The 16,826-nt window shown below is 45.0% G+C and overlaps 1 protein-coding gene across 1 annotated transcript; it reads left to right on the top strand.

Moving 5' to 3' along the window:
- Window positions 1-1,750: 1,750 nt before the first annotated feature.
- Window positions 1,751-5,103, top strand: LOC115472666 (Krueppel-like factor 2). The gene is made up of 3 exons (XM_030207005.1): window positions 1,751-2,035; window positions 3,005-3,983; window positions 4,274-5,103. Exons 1-3 carry the CDS (start codon window positions 1,943-1,945, stop codon window positions 4,447-4,449), a joined length of 1,248 nt encoding a protein of 415 aa, XP_030062865.1. The 5' UTR covers window positions 1,751-1,942; the 3' UTR covers window positions 4,450-5,103.
- The last annotated feature ends 11,723 nt before the right edge of the window (window positions 5,104-16,826 follow it).

Below are 16,826 nucleotides of genomic sequence, written 5' to 3'. Positions count from 1 at the left end.
TATTTGTTTTAATAACTATTCGTTAATGTGGTAACCCACAATTGAGGTATAGAATGTCGGGGAGATCAAAAATGCAACCTGAAGATGAAGGGAAGGATTTGGAGTGACGACTTTGTCAAGGAGTGTGGATTGCTGTTTGTCCGGGTTCTGGTCTGTAATTCGTGGCGTGGAGTGATGCTTTTACTCGGACCCCGCCCATACTTTAATCCCTTGGCATTGTAGAAAAAGCAGATTTGCAGCTGGATTCAGGGGGTAGGAACAGTAACCTTTCTCCTTCTTCTACGCCCCAAACCGGGAGAAAATAGAAAACCCCCGACATACCTCGATAAAATGCATGTGGAAATAAATTATTCTGAGGGGAAATGCCTGGTAGATAGCAACTGAACGGAGATCAGATAACACCCCTGGCTCCCGAGGACAAAATTGCAACCCTTTGCAGTAACGCAAACATTTCTAATGCACAAAACTTTCCAGCTTCGGAGGGAGCTGCAAAAACCACAAGCGTTCAATTAGCAGACCTGCAATTAAATATTGATGGAAGGTTTATGCTTAATTTAGACTATGTTTGGGGGATTTTGGTGATAGGAAATCCCCTCACCTGTCTCCCCACCACTACCACCACTCCAGGATGCTGAAAGTTGTATAAGTAATCTGCGATTTTGGAGAAACAGTAAAATGCCCTGAGAAAGAAAGCAAAATAAAAGCCTGACATTTAAGTCATACGTTTGCAGCTCTGCACTGGTTCAAAGGAGAGGGGACTCCTCTAGCGTTACTGTACAGGTGTAGCAGGCAGGAAATACACCCCCCCCCCCCCTTTAATAAAGCCTCAAACACATTTTGCCCTCTAAAGCATAACTTCGTCAAGCTCTTTGCTCTAGGTCTGTAAAATCTTTAAAAATCCCTGCGCGGAATCTTGAGCTCCTGCACGGACTCGAACAGAACCAGGTCCGCCGAGTGAGGCTCCCTTTCGGGAATGGGCCGGTTCTGTCGGTGCATGGGACATTGCCACGCAGTTTTAAGCAGTAAATACCGGAGGGGGCACGGAGTCATGACCACAGTTCCCCTGCCAGGACGTCTGCAGAAATCCGACGTCTCTCTGCAAGGATTTAAGTGCTGCAGACAGATTTCTGCAAAGCTTTAATATTCGAAGCCCGTACGGTTCATTGTATTGTAAACCTCTTAATTTTCCAAGAACGTAGATTTAGGAAGACTGTTCTGCAGATATTCCCACTGTACTGCCTCTCAAATAAATCTATTTTAATTTGTATGCATTACTGGTGTCCCCTACTCACTGCCATTCCTGCCCTGACGTTCTGGAAATCGAAGTATGTTATCCGTCTGTCACTAAAAGCAAACAAAATAAAGAACATAAATCTGACCTAAATCTGCCCCCCTCCCCCCACAGAAAACCGTGTTCTTTGCTTTCTATTGCTTATTTGTAATATAAACGTCTAAACTGTTTTCAACAATAATTTGTCCCTATGCATATATGACATAGATACATTTATACGTCTAAGCAAGTGTGCATGGAGGAGGGGGGAGGGAGGATTATCTGTATTATTCCACGGTTTATTTCTCGCTACAAACCTGGAGTCTCCTTAGCCAATCAGCGGCGAGGAGGATTGAGAATGTCGAGGGGGGGCGGAGCTCAGTAATTGGTTTTTATGAGTTATGTGCAAACAGCTTAACCTTGGCAGCCAATCAGAAAAGGAGCCTCATAAATATGAATAGAGCCGCTAAGCCAATAGGAGCGTAGTGGGGAGATTAACAAGCTTGCGGTTCCCGTAGGCTCGGGACTTGTTGACAAAAAAGTTGACCAAGGAAGTTTTGTGTGTTGGGGCGCAGGAGACTGGAGTACAAAGTGAAGGTTGGCTTTTTCGGCTAGATCAGTTCCCAGTTGTCCCTGGTGAAAAAGCCCTTTTGTTGGAGGAGGGACTCCAGGATGACTGTGGCTGTGGATGAAGCCATCCTGCCTTCCATTTCTTCCTTCGCCAATATTTTACCTGTGGAAGAAAAGCAAATCGAAATATTGAAGGTAAGTTTTGGAAAGTTACGTTTGGGGTGGGGGTTATTATGCTCTGGTAACAGGTCTCCAGATGATTTGCTAAGAGTTTATACGGACTTCAGAACAAGGCGTTTAGTTATTTTCTCAGAAGCGCCTATAGTAGATGAGATTTGGTTGGGGTAAAATATTGTACAAATAGTTAATCTGGGCAAATTCAACGCCCCCCCCCCCCCCCCTAGTGACTGTCGCGGTTATTCAGACTTTTTGTTTTTTTTCTTTACGTCTAATAGAAATACGTAGTAGTAGTAAATGCGTGATTAGTCGTTCAATCTATTTGCCAGACAACAGTGAGTTTCCAGAATACTACTATTAAACATTTCTATAGCGCTACTAGACTTACGCAGCGCTGTACAAATTAACCCGAAAAGACAGTCCCTGCTCAACAGAGCTTACCATCTAAATTGAACAGACAGGGGTGGGGAAATAGTTTGGGATTTTGTGTTACGGGGCTTGATCAGACGGAAACCGGTTAAAAGAGACACGTATTAAAGGGCTGAGAGATTGTTTGAGGCGCTCTCTTTGTTATGACCTATTCATGAGCGACTCATCAGACAGTGGAGAGAGCAACTAGTCCGACTGGTTTCCAGCCGATAATCTATCCTCACACTGAGCAAATGTTTGGTTACAAATGGGCAGCCTGAAAAGAAACCTGGGAAGCTTTCCTTTCTATTGTCTCTGCTCAGGCATTAAATCTCTCTCTCTCTCTCCTCCTAACGACATTTCGTTACATTTGGCACCTAACCACCACACCTATACTCAGAAATCTAGACTACACCAACTTGACATTTTGTCCTTTAGATTGTAAGCTCATCTGAGCAGGGACCGTCCTTCTTTGTTAAATTGTACAGCGCTGCGTAACCCTAGTAGCGCTCTAGAAATGTTAAGTAGTAGTAGTAGTAGTAAACTTCAACGACTCGTGTCTGCTTCTCTTTTGAACAGAGGATGGTCGGGAATCCAGAGCTGAGAGCCGCCGGGGACATGCGATTTGCCATGATGGAGGGATCGGCCATAAAAAAGGAGGAAGATGACCTGGGCAAGTTCGTGGACTTGGATTTTATTCTGTCCCACATCACCAGCTCGCATCCCGGGAACAACTCGGCCCACGCTGGCACCTACCCTCTTCCGGAGACGCCGGAGAGCTGCACCAGCAACACGTATGACAGCGACGGCTCCTATGCCACCCCCAGCAAGTACGGAGTGGGCAGCTTTACTGGAAGCCCAAACCACAGTTATATGGCTGAGCTGCTGACTCCGGATGTGCCCAGCATGGACATGCCACCCGACTATAGCCTGAAGAGTGCCATGCACAGGCGAGAGTACACAGAACTCAGGGTGCCAGGCATGGCAGAGCCGGTGCAGCGACCTCTGCCGATGGAGCATTTGCATCACCTAGGACATAAAATAAAAAAGGAGCCCCCCGAGCAGCCTTGCATGATGGGGGCGTCTGACTGCATGGGGCCCATGATAGAACAGAAACCTAGCATGGCCCACATGCACGCCCAACTTCACCCCAACCACCCTTTCCCCCACCATCGAGTGAGCCCCCCAGCAGCCACAGAGGACATGGGACCCCAGGACTGTCACCTAATGCCCGAGATGCACTGCCATATGGCCATGCCGCCCCACTACCAAATCTCTGCCCCCTACCCGCCCCATTTTGCCAACCAAGCACAGGCGCAGTTCCACGGACAGTTTGGCTTGTATCAGAAGGTGCAGCACGGCATGGTGCTGACCCCCCCTTCCTCGCCTCTGCTGGATTATTTCCCTGCCATGGCCGCCCCTGAAGACTGCAAACCCAAACGGGGCCGAAGATCGTGGGCCAGAAAACGGACGGCCACCCACAACTGCGAGTACCCGGGCTGCGGCAAAACCTATACCAAGAGTTCCCACCTGAAGGCGCACATGCGCACGCACACAGGTAAGCGCGCAACTCAGCTGGCCGCGCGTATTGCGTCAGACACCAGAGCCATTGGCTAACCCACTTTTAAAACGAGGTAATGATGATGCAGGCTGAAGCTTAAGTCACTTTTAATTACATGTTTCAGCAGGAAGAAACTGGAGAGACTTTAAAGCTATCAGTCATGTAATAAATCTTCTAGCCCGCAAAGGTTATCTGTGCCGTGTGTTTACTTGGTCCGGAAACGATCGGATTTGATATTTGTAACTATCCTAAATATAACAACCTTTTTCTCTTTTCCTTTGCTGTAGGTGAGAAGCCCTACCACTGCAACTGGGAAGGCTGTGGCTGGAAGTTTGCCAGATCCGATGAACTGACTCGCCACTACCGCAAGCACACTGGCCACAGGCCCTTTCAGTGCCACCTGTGTGAGAGGGCTTTCTCCAGGTCTGACCATCTGGCACTGCACATGAAGAGACACATGTAATGGAAGCCACCACGACTACAGATGTACAACCTTGAAAATCTCTATAAAAATATCATAAGACAATTCTATTTATGACAAGATGTAGTATTTTCGTATTGGATTAAAAAAAAAACTTAGCTACTAATTTATGTATATAAAGATATGTATAAAGGTAAAAGTCAGTATTTAAGAAAAGTTAAAATCCCCTCAGCAGATGCATTTTCCACAGCAACATATGTATGATTTTAAAAATCTACGACTATTTTACATTTTAAAAATCAGGTTCGTGGGTGGGGCAGGACCCTAGAGTCAGTGTTAGAGATGATTTTAAGCCTCCAATTCTGAAACTGCCAATTGCTGAATAGAATAATCTTTTACTGGCAAAAGACTGCAAAAATATCCCATACACCTATATTTATATAAAATATACTTTTGTTAGTATTTCTGGAATAATAACGTTTTTAACTAAAAGCTGCCATTTTTTTAAGGTCAAATGTTTAACGTTTATACCAGTCTTCAGCCTTTACCAATGTTTAAACTGAAGCATTGTTGTTCCGTTTCTTTCTTTATAAAAACAAAAAAAAAAATACTCCTTCCTTTCAAAAGGGATCTTACACAAAACCAGGTACTTTCGGAACTGTATTTTCCAACAGTTGTAATATTTTATATGAAAAAGTTTTTTAAAAAAAAAGTATGAATGATCGCCTTCATGTGCTTCTGTTTATACTTGAAATTTTCTTTTGTAAAAAAGAAAACTAAAACCCTTACTGTTGTATAGGCATCCTATACAGTGCTCTGAAAAGCCAATTTGTAAATGAAAAATGTAAAATAATTCTTTTTTTGCAGTTTAAAAGTAGAGAAAGGGAGCGGCGAGATGTGCAATAATTTTGTAAATATTAAGGCTCTGGGTAGCGAGGCTTTCTCTGTACAACCTTCACAGCAAATGTTATTTTATCTGTTTTTGTTTTTTTTGTGGTCTGTAAACGAGCTAAATAAACTGTAAAAAAAAGTATTCGAGTTGATTTTTAATATCGCCGGCTAAAGAGACGAATTTTTTTTATTCATTTGTTTTAACTTAAGGCCATGAGACCGTCGTGGAAAACACGTTTGTTCAACGCACCCTTCAGCTGTCCCTGACGTGCTGGCATTTCATTTACGGCGGGGTGGGGTGGGGGAGGGGTGCTGATAACGATCAGCACAGCAGTGCCCTGCTTTAACCTACATTTTTATACAGGTGGGAGCTGAGGAGTTAGGGCAGCCTGTTTCAACGTTTGGGCTGAAATTTAATTGGGGGGGGGGGGGGGGGGGACCTAACAGGAGCGATCTTAATGGAGTTTATTTTTAACCGGTCTATGAATTTTTCCTCTCTGGTTTATATTGTGTTTTAAATGAACAATTTCTGGAGAAGAAAAAAAAATCAAAGTGGTGGAAAGGAAATGTTTCAATGTATTCTCAGGGTGCTCAGCGGGTAAACTTAAGCGCTGTCAAAATTGCCCCTTGGCTTTCGTATGTTTGGTTAGTCAAGGTGGGTTGTTTTTTTTTTTTTTTTTTGCCTTTTGGCAGGCTGTTTATTAACAGTAAATAGCTCTGCTTCCCCTCCTCCCACAGACGATTAAAAGTGATGCCCAGTTCTTAGCAGGAATCTTGCAGGCAACCTGAAAGTACCGTGTTGCAGCTGAACGAGGAGTGAGTGTGTGCGGATCCGGACAACTGTGGACGCTTTAGCCGGACGACTTCCCGGGCTGGCAGAAAAGGAGGAGCCAGGCTTTATTGTGGGAGATGGGAGTGGGGAGAGAGGCGTATTTTCAAAGCACTTGGAACTTTGGAAGGCTAAGTGCTTTGAAAATATGCCTCAGTGTCTTTTAATAAGCTGAGTCACAGTCATTATAGGGAAGGTGGGATCAAGGGGACCAGCTGGCTCTTATATTAAGGGAATGTAACTTCAGCATGGAAAAGGCTGTCAGAGACTAGTTCAATCTCCATTGAATTGAGGAAGTGTTTCCCACTCCAGAAGGATGTGGCAGGTGAGGGGAAGCTGGAAAGAGTGGCCTCAAATGCCAGCTGTGTCTTTTAGAGAGACTGTTACAGATACAGAATTAAGCAGATCGTCTTTAAAACTCAGAGTTTCAGGGGTTTTCTAAAACAGGGGGCCCTCTCTTCATTCACACTGTGCTCTACCAGTTTACTGGAGGTAAAACAGAAGTTGGTATCTGTTTCTCCCGGATCTTGTCTTTCAAAAACATATCAGCCTAAGGGGGTTATTTACTAAAACTTGGTTGGAGTTATCTGCAGCAGGGCCCATAGGAATAAAATGGGCCCTACTGCAGGTCACTGGAGCTAAGTTTTAGTAAACAAGGGGGGAGGGGTAAGAGAGGCCATGCTGAGTAAAAGTCCAGATCCCAAGTATCCGCAGATCCTCAGATAAGCAGATCTGTTTCTCACGGTTCGTTTCCAGGAATAAAACCAGTGGATCTCCCAAGTCTGCCTGGCTAATGATTTTTGATGGACTTTTCTTCCAGGAACTTGTCCAACCCTCTTGTGCAGCATGCTATGTTACTCTACACTATCTTGTATGTATTTGAATTTCGCTCACACCTGTTTCAGTAGCAGATCAAAGTGAGTTATATTCAAGTAAACTAGGAATTTTCCTACCCCTGGCAAACAGGTCCGCAGCTTAACTGTGCACTAATGAAAAAAAAAATATTTTCCACAAGTTTTTTGTCTTCTGGTGCTTAGTTTCACGGAGTGACTTCTTGTTCTAATGTTGTTCAATGGTTAAACAATTTTAATACTTCTACCCATGTAAGCATGGTATAAATTTATATCATACCCCCCCCCCCTCTCTTTTAAAAGCTGAAAAGTCCTAACCTGTTTAGTTTCTCTTCATAAGGGGGGGGGGGGTGATCCATCCCCTTCATTATTTTACTTGCCCTTCTCTGAACATTTTCTAGTTGCACTGTGTCCTTTCTGAGATGGGATGAGCAGAATTGCCACATTACTCGAGGTGCGGTCGTACCAGGGACTTATACACGGTGCGTTTTTTCTAGTGAAAAAGGTGCCGGTACTCAAATGCCAGGCCACCCTTCAGGGGTAGGGTGATCACTGAGAGACCCACCCCACAATAGTCAGGCCTCCTGCAACCAGTCACAGAATCTGTGACAAGGCAGAATTGGTGTGTAGAGCCTGAGCTCTGTCATTAAAACTTGGGGACCATCAGTCAATTTTAGCAGATAAAGGAAAAGGTGCTGTACTCAGTACCCCCTCAAAAAAAAAAAAATCCCTGCTTATACAGATGCAGAATTAGGGCTTCCTGCATGTTTATTTTCCAGCTAATTAGAGGGAAATGAGAGTAAAAAAAAATCAGCCTTTATCAGTGTTTTTGTGCTAGGGTACAATTGCTGGAATCAAATATGTCACTTAGGAGTTGCCAGCGTAAAAAAAGACTCAAAACTTGAAAGGAAAATAGAAAACAAGCCAGGGAGGGGTTATGCCTATCTGGTATTTATCCAATAAGCATCTGATTTAATGAATTTATTTACTGCTTAGAGGATGTTTTATCAGTGCTTATCAGTTAAAACCTAAAATCAGAAGCTCTGCATAAACATCTACAGAGCAGACAGAATGGGCTTTATCACTCTGGCGTTCTAATTTCCTCTGCATTAGGTTTCACTCATTGCCTGCTGCAGCAGCTCTCAGGGGCAGATGCTCGGAAGCAAATGCGGGTACTAGAGTCCCATTAGCGCCAGACCTGCGTCCACATTTGCAAGCGCTTTACGCTCATAGGGAAGCAACACATGCGCTGAAGAACAGGATGCTATTCCCTCAAATGCACAGCAAACAGCGCAGCTAAGGAGGGTGCCCTTCCCTCCGCAGAGCCTTCGCCAGCTACAGTTTTGAGGCCCCTGCCGGCAAGGCCCTCCCTCTTACTGGCGGAGCAAACTGGAGTGAGGTGAGGGGAGAGAGAAAGTCAAGCCAATAGACATCTGAAAAAAAACATAGTAGGTGACGGCAGAAAAAGACCTCTAGAGTCCATCCAGTCTGCCCAACAAGATAAACTCATATGCGCTACTTTATATGTACCTGACCTTGATTTGTATCTACCATTTTCAGGGCACAGACCGTAGAAGTCTGCCCAGTACTAGCCCCACCTCCCAATCACTAGCCCCGCATCCCAACCACCGGTGCTGCCACCCAATCTCTACTAAACTTCTGAGGATCCCTTCCTTCTGAACAGGATTCCTTTATGTTTATCCCACGCATTTTTGAATTCCGTTACCATTTTCATCTCCACCACCTCCCGCGGCAGAGCATTCCAAGTATCCACCACTCTCTCCGTGAAAAAATACTTCCTGATGTTTTTCTTGAGTCTTCCCCCCCTTCAACCGCATTTCATGTCCTCTAGTTCTTCTGCCTTCCCGTTAGTGATCTGTAACTTGTCGTTAAAATGGTCCATAGTACCTGAAGATTGGAGGGTGGCCAAAGTAATACTAAGTTTTAAAAAGGGTTCCAGGGGTGATCATAGAAATTACAGACTAGTAAGCCTGACTTCAGTGCCATGGAAAGTAGTGGAAACTATTATAAAGAATAAAATGACCGAACACGTAGATAAACATGGTTTAATGGGACAGAGTCAGCATGGGTTCAGCCAAGGGAAGTCTTGCCTCACCAATTTACTTAATTTCTTTGAAGGCGTAAATAAACATGTGGCTAAAGGTCAGCTGGTTGATGTGATGTATCTAGATTTTTAGAACGCTTTTAAAACGATCCACTTTTGAAACTTCTTGAAACTAGAACTTTCCTAAGACTGCACAATGTCTTTGCTGCAGCTGCACATCTTGGCAAGAATTTCCTTGCTGCAGTCCTGGGTTTTGCCATCGACTCATGAGACCCATGCAAGCACGGCAGCCTCCTGACAATTGTGCTGGGCACGTTCCCCCCCTCCCCCCTTGCTTCCCAATGCTCAGCGCTAACAGTGCCACCTAACCCTCTTCACCTTCCAACACAGCATGACTATGATCGAACAGGACAACACGCAATCTTCATCCATTCCGACCCTCCATTTATATCCTCATACGATCACTATACAACTTTGTATTTGTTAACCGTCGACTGGGCAAACGCCTTTGATGGTACTATGGAAGCCACATTGAGCCTGCAAATAGGTGGGAAAATGTGGGGTACAAATGCAACAAATAAATAAATTAGAGTTGAGCATTGGGAAGTCCTTCTTCAGCGCTGGAAGGGTGGTATTTTCCGGCGCTGTTTTATACAGTGCCAGAGTTTCCAGCACCTGCCCATCATTCTCTGTGATGGGCTCCACCTTGAGCTGGCCCTGTCCAGTTGTTAGAAGTAGCAGTGTAAGTCTGTCCTGCTTGTACTGTGCTGTGCTCCCATATCCACTAATAGAGGTCTATGTGGGAGATCTCAGCCCCTGCCTTTCGCTCCCTTTTACCTGAGCCCTGCTTTACATAAGCATCGCCATGCTGGGACAGACCAAGGGTCCATCGAGCCCAGCACCCTGTCACTGACAGCGGCCAAAAGAACGAGCAATTCGTCCCGCCCATCCTAGAAATACTGTATTATTCCCTCGTCCATTCAATAACATTCTATGGTTTTAACCTCCAGGAAGCCGTCCAACCCTTTTTTGAAGTCCGCTAAGTTAATCGCCTTTCCGGCAGCGAATTCCAGAGTTTTAACTACGCATTACGTGAAGAAAAGTTTCCTCCGATTCGTTTTAAATTTACCACACTGCAGCTTCATCGCATGCCCCCTTGTCCTAGTATTTTTGGAAAGCGTAAACAGACGCTCCACATCGACCCGTTCCATTCCACTCATCTTATAGACCTCTATCATATCTCCCCTCAGCCACCTTTTCTGTCTGATCTTTTGCTTTCTTTCTATCGCAGCTTAGCATTCACATCCATCTGCCCCAGCCCTGCCTGTGCTGTTGTTCTGCCTTTCCACATTCTGCGCTGTGTCACTTCTTTCTGAATCGCTTGGGCTTTGCCATGCCTATAGTTCTCCCAGTGAGGCCTCTGACAGTGCAGATGTGTAGCAATTTTTTGATTCTCTCTTGACCTGGGTTTGGTTTCTGTTTGTAAACCATGAATGTCATTGCGTTGTTGGACATCGTGTCCTTATAAATTCTACATTATAAAGGACGAACAGTGTCAGTTTTCACTTACCTCTAGTAGACTGGTTTATTTTCGTTGGCGTTCATAAATACCACAGTGGTAGCAAGTTCCTGTGTTTATTACAGTACACCAAATGCTCAATAAAGAAATAAAACAAAGACAGAATCATTCAGATGCTCAAAATTTATTCCTCAAGTTATCACCTTGGCCTTTGTTTGTTTCTTCTTGGTCTACCATTGTCTACTCCCCCATGACATGACATTTTTTCCTCTAAGCTTATTCTGTTTCTATTTTCCACACATTGACTAGATGGCGGCCATCTTTCTTTCTAGCTATCGGCCTTGTTCCGAGAGAAGTTTCAAGTTTCAATTTTTTTTTTTTTTTAATAAAAATTCTTTTTATTGAAAGCATCACACTCATAATACACTGCAAAGCTTCTTAACAAAGCCAACAGCATATGAAATCATAACTTATAGTCAACACTACTACTACTACTACTTAACATTTCTAGAGCGCTACTAGGGTTACGCAGCACTGTACAAAATAAACAAAGAAGGACGGTCCCTGCTCAAAGGAGCTTACAATCTAAAGAACGAAATGTCAAGTTGGGCAGTCTAGATTTCCTGGGTAGAGGTGTAGAGGTTAGGTGCCGAAGGCGACGTTGAAGAGGTGGGCCTTGAGCAGAGATTTGGTGTAAACTAGTGGATACATAAAACTTAGAGGAAAACTAACCAACAACCTTTGTTTTAATAGTATTTTATGTTTTAGCTATAGTTTTAGTCAAACCATTGGAAGCAGTGGTAAAGCAATCCAACCAAGGCCCCCACCCCCCCAACACACTCACACCCACACCATTTATATCAACGACAGAACATCCCTTAATCACTAAAAGCCATCCAAAAGCCTCCAGTACAGTAAATCTCAAAGTGAAAATGTCTAGGTCCACACCCTCCATCCATTTCACTAAACGCAAGGCTCAAGTCTTCTCCCACTTACCCATCCAGTCAGCTCTCGATTTCCCCGACCACATTATGGGAGAAGGAATCCTCTCCGACTTCCAATAGCAAGCAAGCATAAAATGTGCCATAGCCAAAGATACAATTAACAAACAACGCTGTGAAACATGAAGAGCCTTCAGTAACTTGTTAAACAAATATAATCGCTGGGTCTCATGGAAATTGTACCCCGAGTTTAATCAATATTTGATATACCAGTCTTTTGAAAGATCATTCTGAGCAGTTGCAAAATTATATTCTATAGGTAGCGAGGAAGGAGGAAAAGAAGCTACATCAGGAGTGTAGAGGGGAAGAGATGTGGTCCAGAACTGTGGAGCGACACCTTCATCAGCTCCATGAGGTGTCAGGCGAAAAGTAGAAATGTGCCATAAGCATCCCGAAAGAGAAACATCTTCAGGTCTTCCTTAAATATTTGGAAGGAGCCTTCCAATTGGGGGTGAAGAAGTGGTGGGTCATTCCAGAGGGTAGGTCCTGTGACACTGAAAATCTAGCTTCTCACAGTATCAAGACAGATGATACGAAAGCTGGGGACTGAGACCCAGTTCTACTGCGAGGATCATGGGGACCTATTCGGAGTGTATGAAATAAGTAGTCATGATAAATAAAGTGGGTTGCCAGAGAAATGCACCTCGTGAACAGGTGTAAGTAATCCTACATAAGACAGGTCACCAGTGGTGTAGATGGAGTACAAGAGCCACGTGGACATATCTTTTCGAATTGTACAACTATTTTATGGCTGTATTCTGTACGATTTGTGGTCTTCTAATATCAGAGGCACGTGTGCCGTTACAGTAGTCTAAGTGACTCGTTACCACAGAATGAACAAGTACACGGAGTGCAGGTTGAACGAATAAATTCCAGACAGAAAAGATCGTTCTAAGCCTGAAGAAGCAGCATTGAACCATGTTAGGGTACCTGTGAATGGAGGCTTAAATGCTGATCTAGGGTAACTTCCAATATTGGTAATGAAGATCCAAAAGGTATGCTAACATTTGTGATCAGGACAGAAGTGGACAGGGTCAGGGTCTATTTCCTAGAAAGCAAAACGCCCTTTGACTTATCTTGATTCAATATTAATCTGTGGGTTTTCAGCCTTTCTACGGTAATATTCAATCAACGGTTGAGGGTGGAGATATCATTTCAGTTACTGCAATCTAAAGTCCCAAGGATCTAAATGTCATTAGCATAAACATACGGGATTAGATTCAGTAAATGACACCCAAATTTGGGCACCAAAAAAGTGCGCACTGAGCGCTATTCTATAAACGGTGCTCCAAGCTGGGCGCTGTTTATAGAACAGCGCATAGTGCCAGGATCCGCGCCCAACTGTGGACGCAAGGATTTACACCAACTGAAACCTGGTGGAAATCCTCACGCGTGAATTAGGCTCAAATCCCATGAATTCTACAAAACTGCATGCATCTTTAGCGAAATGCCCACTGACCTGTCCACGCCCCTCCCACGGCCACACTCTTTTTCAATTGCATGCTAAAAGATTTGCATGCGCATCTTTATAGAATCGCGCTTAGCAAGATGCATGCACAAATCCAAATTGTAGCCAATTAGAGCCAGTAATTGATTGTTAGATCCCACTTGTTGCCTAATTGGCTCTTTACTCAAATTGCGTGAGCAAATTGGGCATGCGCCCAAATTTGAGCGCATAATTTTGAGTGCCATATATAGAATCCGGGGGATAGTGTTACAGCTCAAGACTGAGGGTCTCTTTTACTATAGGATTGACACGCAGCAGCAGGCATGCCGTACGCCAATTCAGAACTACCACCAGGCTACCGCAGGAGCCCGGAAGTAGTTCCCAACCCCAGCACGTGCCATTTCTAGTTCTACAAAAATATTTTCTATTTTTGTAGCGCCGGTGCTTACCCAGCAGTAACTGCGCAGCACTGCACGATGCCCGGTTACTGCTGGGTTAGCATGTGAGCCCTTACCACCACCTCAATGGCTACTACTTACTACTACTACTACTTGACATTTCTAAAGCGCTATTCGGGTTACGCAGCGCTGTACAATTTAACATAGAAGGACACCTCAATGGCTGATGGTAAGTGTTCCCCCCCCCCCAAAAAAAAATGACCATGTGGCAAATGGTTCACTTACCATACATCAACGTCAACAGAAGGTAACCACTCCACTGAAGATCAAACGCCAAGCAAAATAATGGAGCCAAAAGACCCTCTCTCAGATGGTGTCCACAACAAAGTCTTTATTCAAATCGATCAAATCAGCGACCCAACACGAGTCGTGTTTCGGCCCTATCGGCCTGCGTCAGGGGTCTATGACAAATAAATATACATTACATGTAAATCAAAATAAATATGCAAGAGCATAACACTCTTAACAGGTCACATATGAGGGAAGTTTCGGCACTCTGAAAATGGTGAAAGCCTGTCTGATTGGGATGCAAAATGTTAGTTTGGGTAAGACAGTCTTCTAGTTGTTCCAGAATTCTGGAAAGAAACAGAAGGTTTGAAATGGGACAAAAGTTCACTCTCCCCTCTGGTCCCGTCCTGCCCTCTTTATCGCATTAGCTTTTGCTTTCGTTTCTGAGTGCAAACAGCATCTTACCTTAATTGTAGTCATTGCAGTTGGACTGGCAGAATAAAACATTTTCAAGACATTCAAATATCCCTTTAGTGCCTGCTTTAGTACCCTAGTGGTTAGTGCAGCAGACTTTGATCCTGGGGAACTGGGTTCAATTCCCACTGCAGCTCCTTGTGACTGTGGGCAAGTCTCTTAACCCTCCATTGCCCCTGGTACAAAATAAGTACCTGGATATATGTAAACCACTTTGAATGTAGTTGCAAAATACCACAGAAAGGCGGTATATCAAGTCCCAGTTCCCTATTGGAGATTCTAGATGGAATGTTGCTACTATTGAGATTCTGTTGCTACTATTTGAGATTCTACATGGAATGTTAATGTTGCTATTCCACTAGCAACATTCCATGTAGAAGCCTGCCCTTGCAGATCAGCAACGCGGCCGCGCAGGCTTCTGTTTCTGTGAGTCTGACGTCCTGCACGGAATGTTGCTAGTGGAGGAGTAGCCTAGTGGTTAGTGCAGTGGACTTTGAACCTGGGGAACTGAGTTCAATTCCCACTGCAGCTCCTTGTGACTCTGGGCAAGTCACTTAACCCTGCATTGCCCCTGGTACAAAATAAGTACCTGAATATATAGAGGGGCATAATCGACCAGAAACGCCTATCTCCATGGGCGTTTATCTCCGAGAACGGGTCCGTGAAGGGGCGGAGTGAACCGTATTTTCAAAAAAAATAGACGCCCATGTGTTATTCGCCAAGGTGTGAGCTGGGCGTTTTTGCTTTTCAGCGATAATGGAAAATGAAATCGCCCAGCTCAAAAACGAATAAATCCAAGGCATTTGTTCGTGGGAGGGGCCAGGATTCATAGTGCACTGGTCCCCCTCACATGCCAGGACACCAACCGGGCACCCTAGGGGGCACTTTTACAAAAACAAAAAAAAAGGTAAAAGAGCTCCCAGGTGCATAGCACCCTTCCCTTGGGTGTTGAGCCCCCCAAATCCCCCTCAAAACCTACTGCCCACAAGTCTACACCATTACTATAGCCCTAAGAGGTGAAGGGGGGCACCTACATGTGGGTACAGTGAGTTTGGGGGGGTTGGACGACTAAGCATTAAGCAGCACAATTGTAACAGGTAGGGGGGGGATGGGCCTGGGTCCACCTGCCTAACGTCCACTGCACCCCCTAACAACTGCTCCAGGGACCTGCATACTGCTGCTTGGGAGGAGGACATTTGAGGGTGAAAGTAAAAAGTTGTGAAACATCATTTTTTTGTGGTGGGAGGGGGTTAGTGACCACTGGGGGAGTCAGGGGAGGTCATCCCCTGACTCCCTCTGGGGGTCATCTGGTCATTTAGGGCACTTTTTGGGGCCTTATTCGTGAAAAAACAGGGTCCAGGAAAAGTGCCCTAAATTCTAGCTACAAACGTATCCATTATCGGCGAAAGGCGCCCATCTCTGTTCGGGTGATAACCACGCCCCAGTTCCGCCTTCACCACGCCTCCGACACGCCCCCGTCAACTTTGTCCGCATCCGCGACGGAGTGCAGTTGAAAGCGTCCAAAGTTCGGCTTTCGATTATACCGCTTTATTTGTTTTTGTGAGAAAAACGCCCATCTCCCGATTTAGGTCGGAACTTGGGCGTTTTCCTCGTTCGATTATAAGCAGGATAGTAACATAGTAGATGACGGCAGAAAAAGACCTGCATGGTCCATCTAGTTTGCCCAAGATAAACTCATATCTTGAATTTGTACCTGTCTTTTTCAGGGCACAGACCGTATAAGTCTGCCCAGCAGTATTTCCCGCCTCCCAACCACCAGTCCCGTCTCCCATCACCGGCTCTGGTACAGACCGTATAAGTCTGCCCTCCCCTATCCTAGCCTCCCAACCACCAACCCCTCTTCCCCCCACCTGCTCCGCCACCCAATTTCAGCTAAGCTTCTGAGGATCCATTCCTGCTGCACAGGATTCCTTTATGCATATCCCACGCATGTTTGAATTCTGTTACCGTTTTCATCTCCACCACCTCCCGCGGGAGGGCATTCCAAGCATCCACCACCCTCTCCGTGAAAAAATACTTCCTGACATCTTTTTTGAGTCTGCCCCCCTTCAATCTCATTTCATGTCCTCTCGTTCTACCGCCTTCCCATCTCCGGAAAAGATTTTTTTGCGGATTAATACCTTTCAAGTATTTGAACATCTGTATCATATCACCCCTGTTCCTCCTTTCCTCCAGGGTATACATGTTCAGGTCAGCAAGTCTTTGGTCATACGTCTTGGAACGCAAATCCCATACCATTCTCATAACTTTTTTTGCACCGCTTCCATTTTTTTAACATCCTTCGCAAGGTACGGCCTCCAAAACTGAACACAATACTCCAGGTGGGGCCTCACCAATGACTTGTACAGGGGCATCAACACTTCCTTTCTTCTGCTGATCACACCTCTCTCTATACAGCCTAGCAACCTTCTCGCTACGGCCACCGCCCTGTCACACTGTTTCGTCGCCTTCAGATCCTCGGATACTATCACCCCAAGATCCCTCTCCCCCTCAGTACCGCCTAACACATACGTCTCTCGTGGGTTTCTACTCCCTAATCACTTTGCATTTCTTCGCATTGAACTTTAATTGCCAAACCTTAGACCATTCTTCTAGCTTCCTCAGATCCCTTTTCATGCTTTCCACTCCCTCCCGG

The sequence above is a fragment of the Microcaecilia unicolor genome, chromosome 6 (genome assembly GCF_901765095.1).
Source record: "Microcaecilia unicolor chromosome 6, aMicUni1.1, whole genome shotgun sequence".
NCBI classification, from domain to species: domain Eukaryota; kingdom Metazoa; phylum Chordata; class Amphibia; order Gymnophiona; family Siphonopidae; genus Microcaecilia; species Microcaecilia unicolor.
The sequence above is the reverse complement of the archived record's forward strand: the minus strand, read 5'-3'. Positions and strand labels throughout refer to the sequence as shown.

What these genes read in the sequence shown, in the direction of transcription:
- LOC115472666 (XM_030207005.1), top strand. Translation starts at nt 1,943, where the DNA reads ATGACTGTGGCTGTGGATGAAGCCATCCTGCCTTCCATTTCTTCCTTC. An exon ending in AGCAAATCGAAATATTGAAG is followed by an intron (nt 2,036 to 3,004) that starts GTAAGTTTTGGA and finishes TCTTTTGAACAG; the next exon opens with AGGATGGTCGGGAATCCAGA. An exon ending in GCACATGCGCACGCACACAG is followed by an intron (nt 3,984 to 4,273) that starts GTAAGCGCGCAA and finishes CCTTTGCTGTAG; the next exon opens with GTGAGAAGCCCTACCACTGC.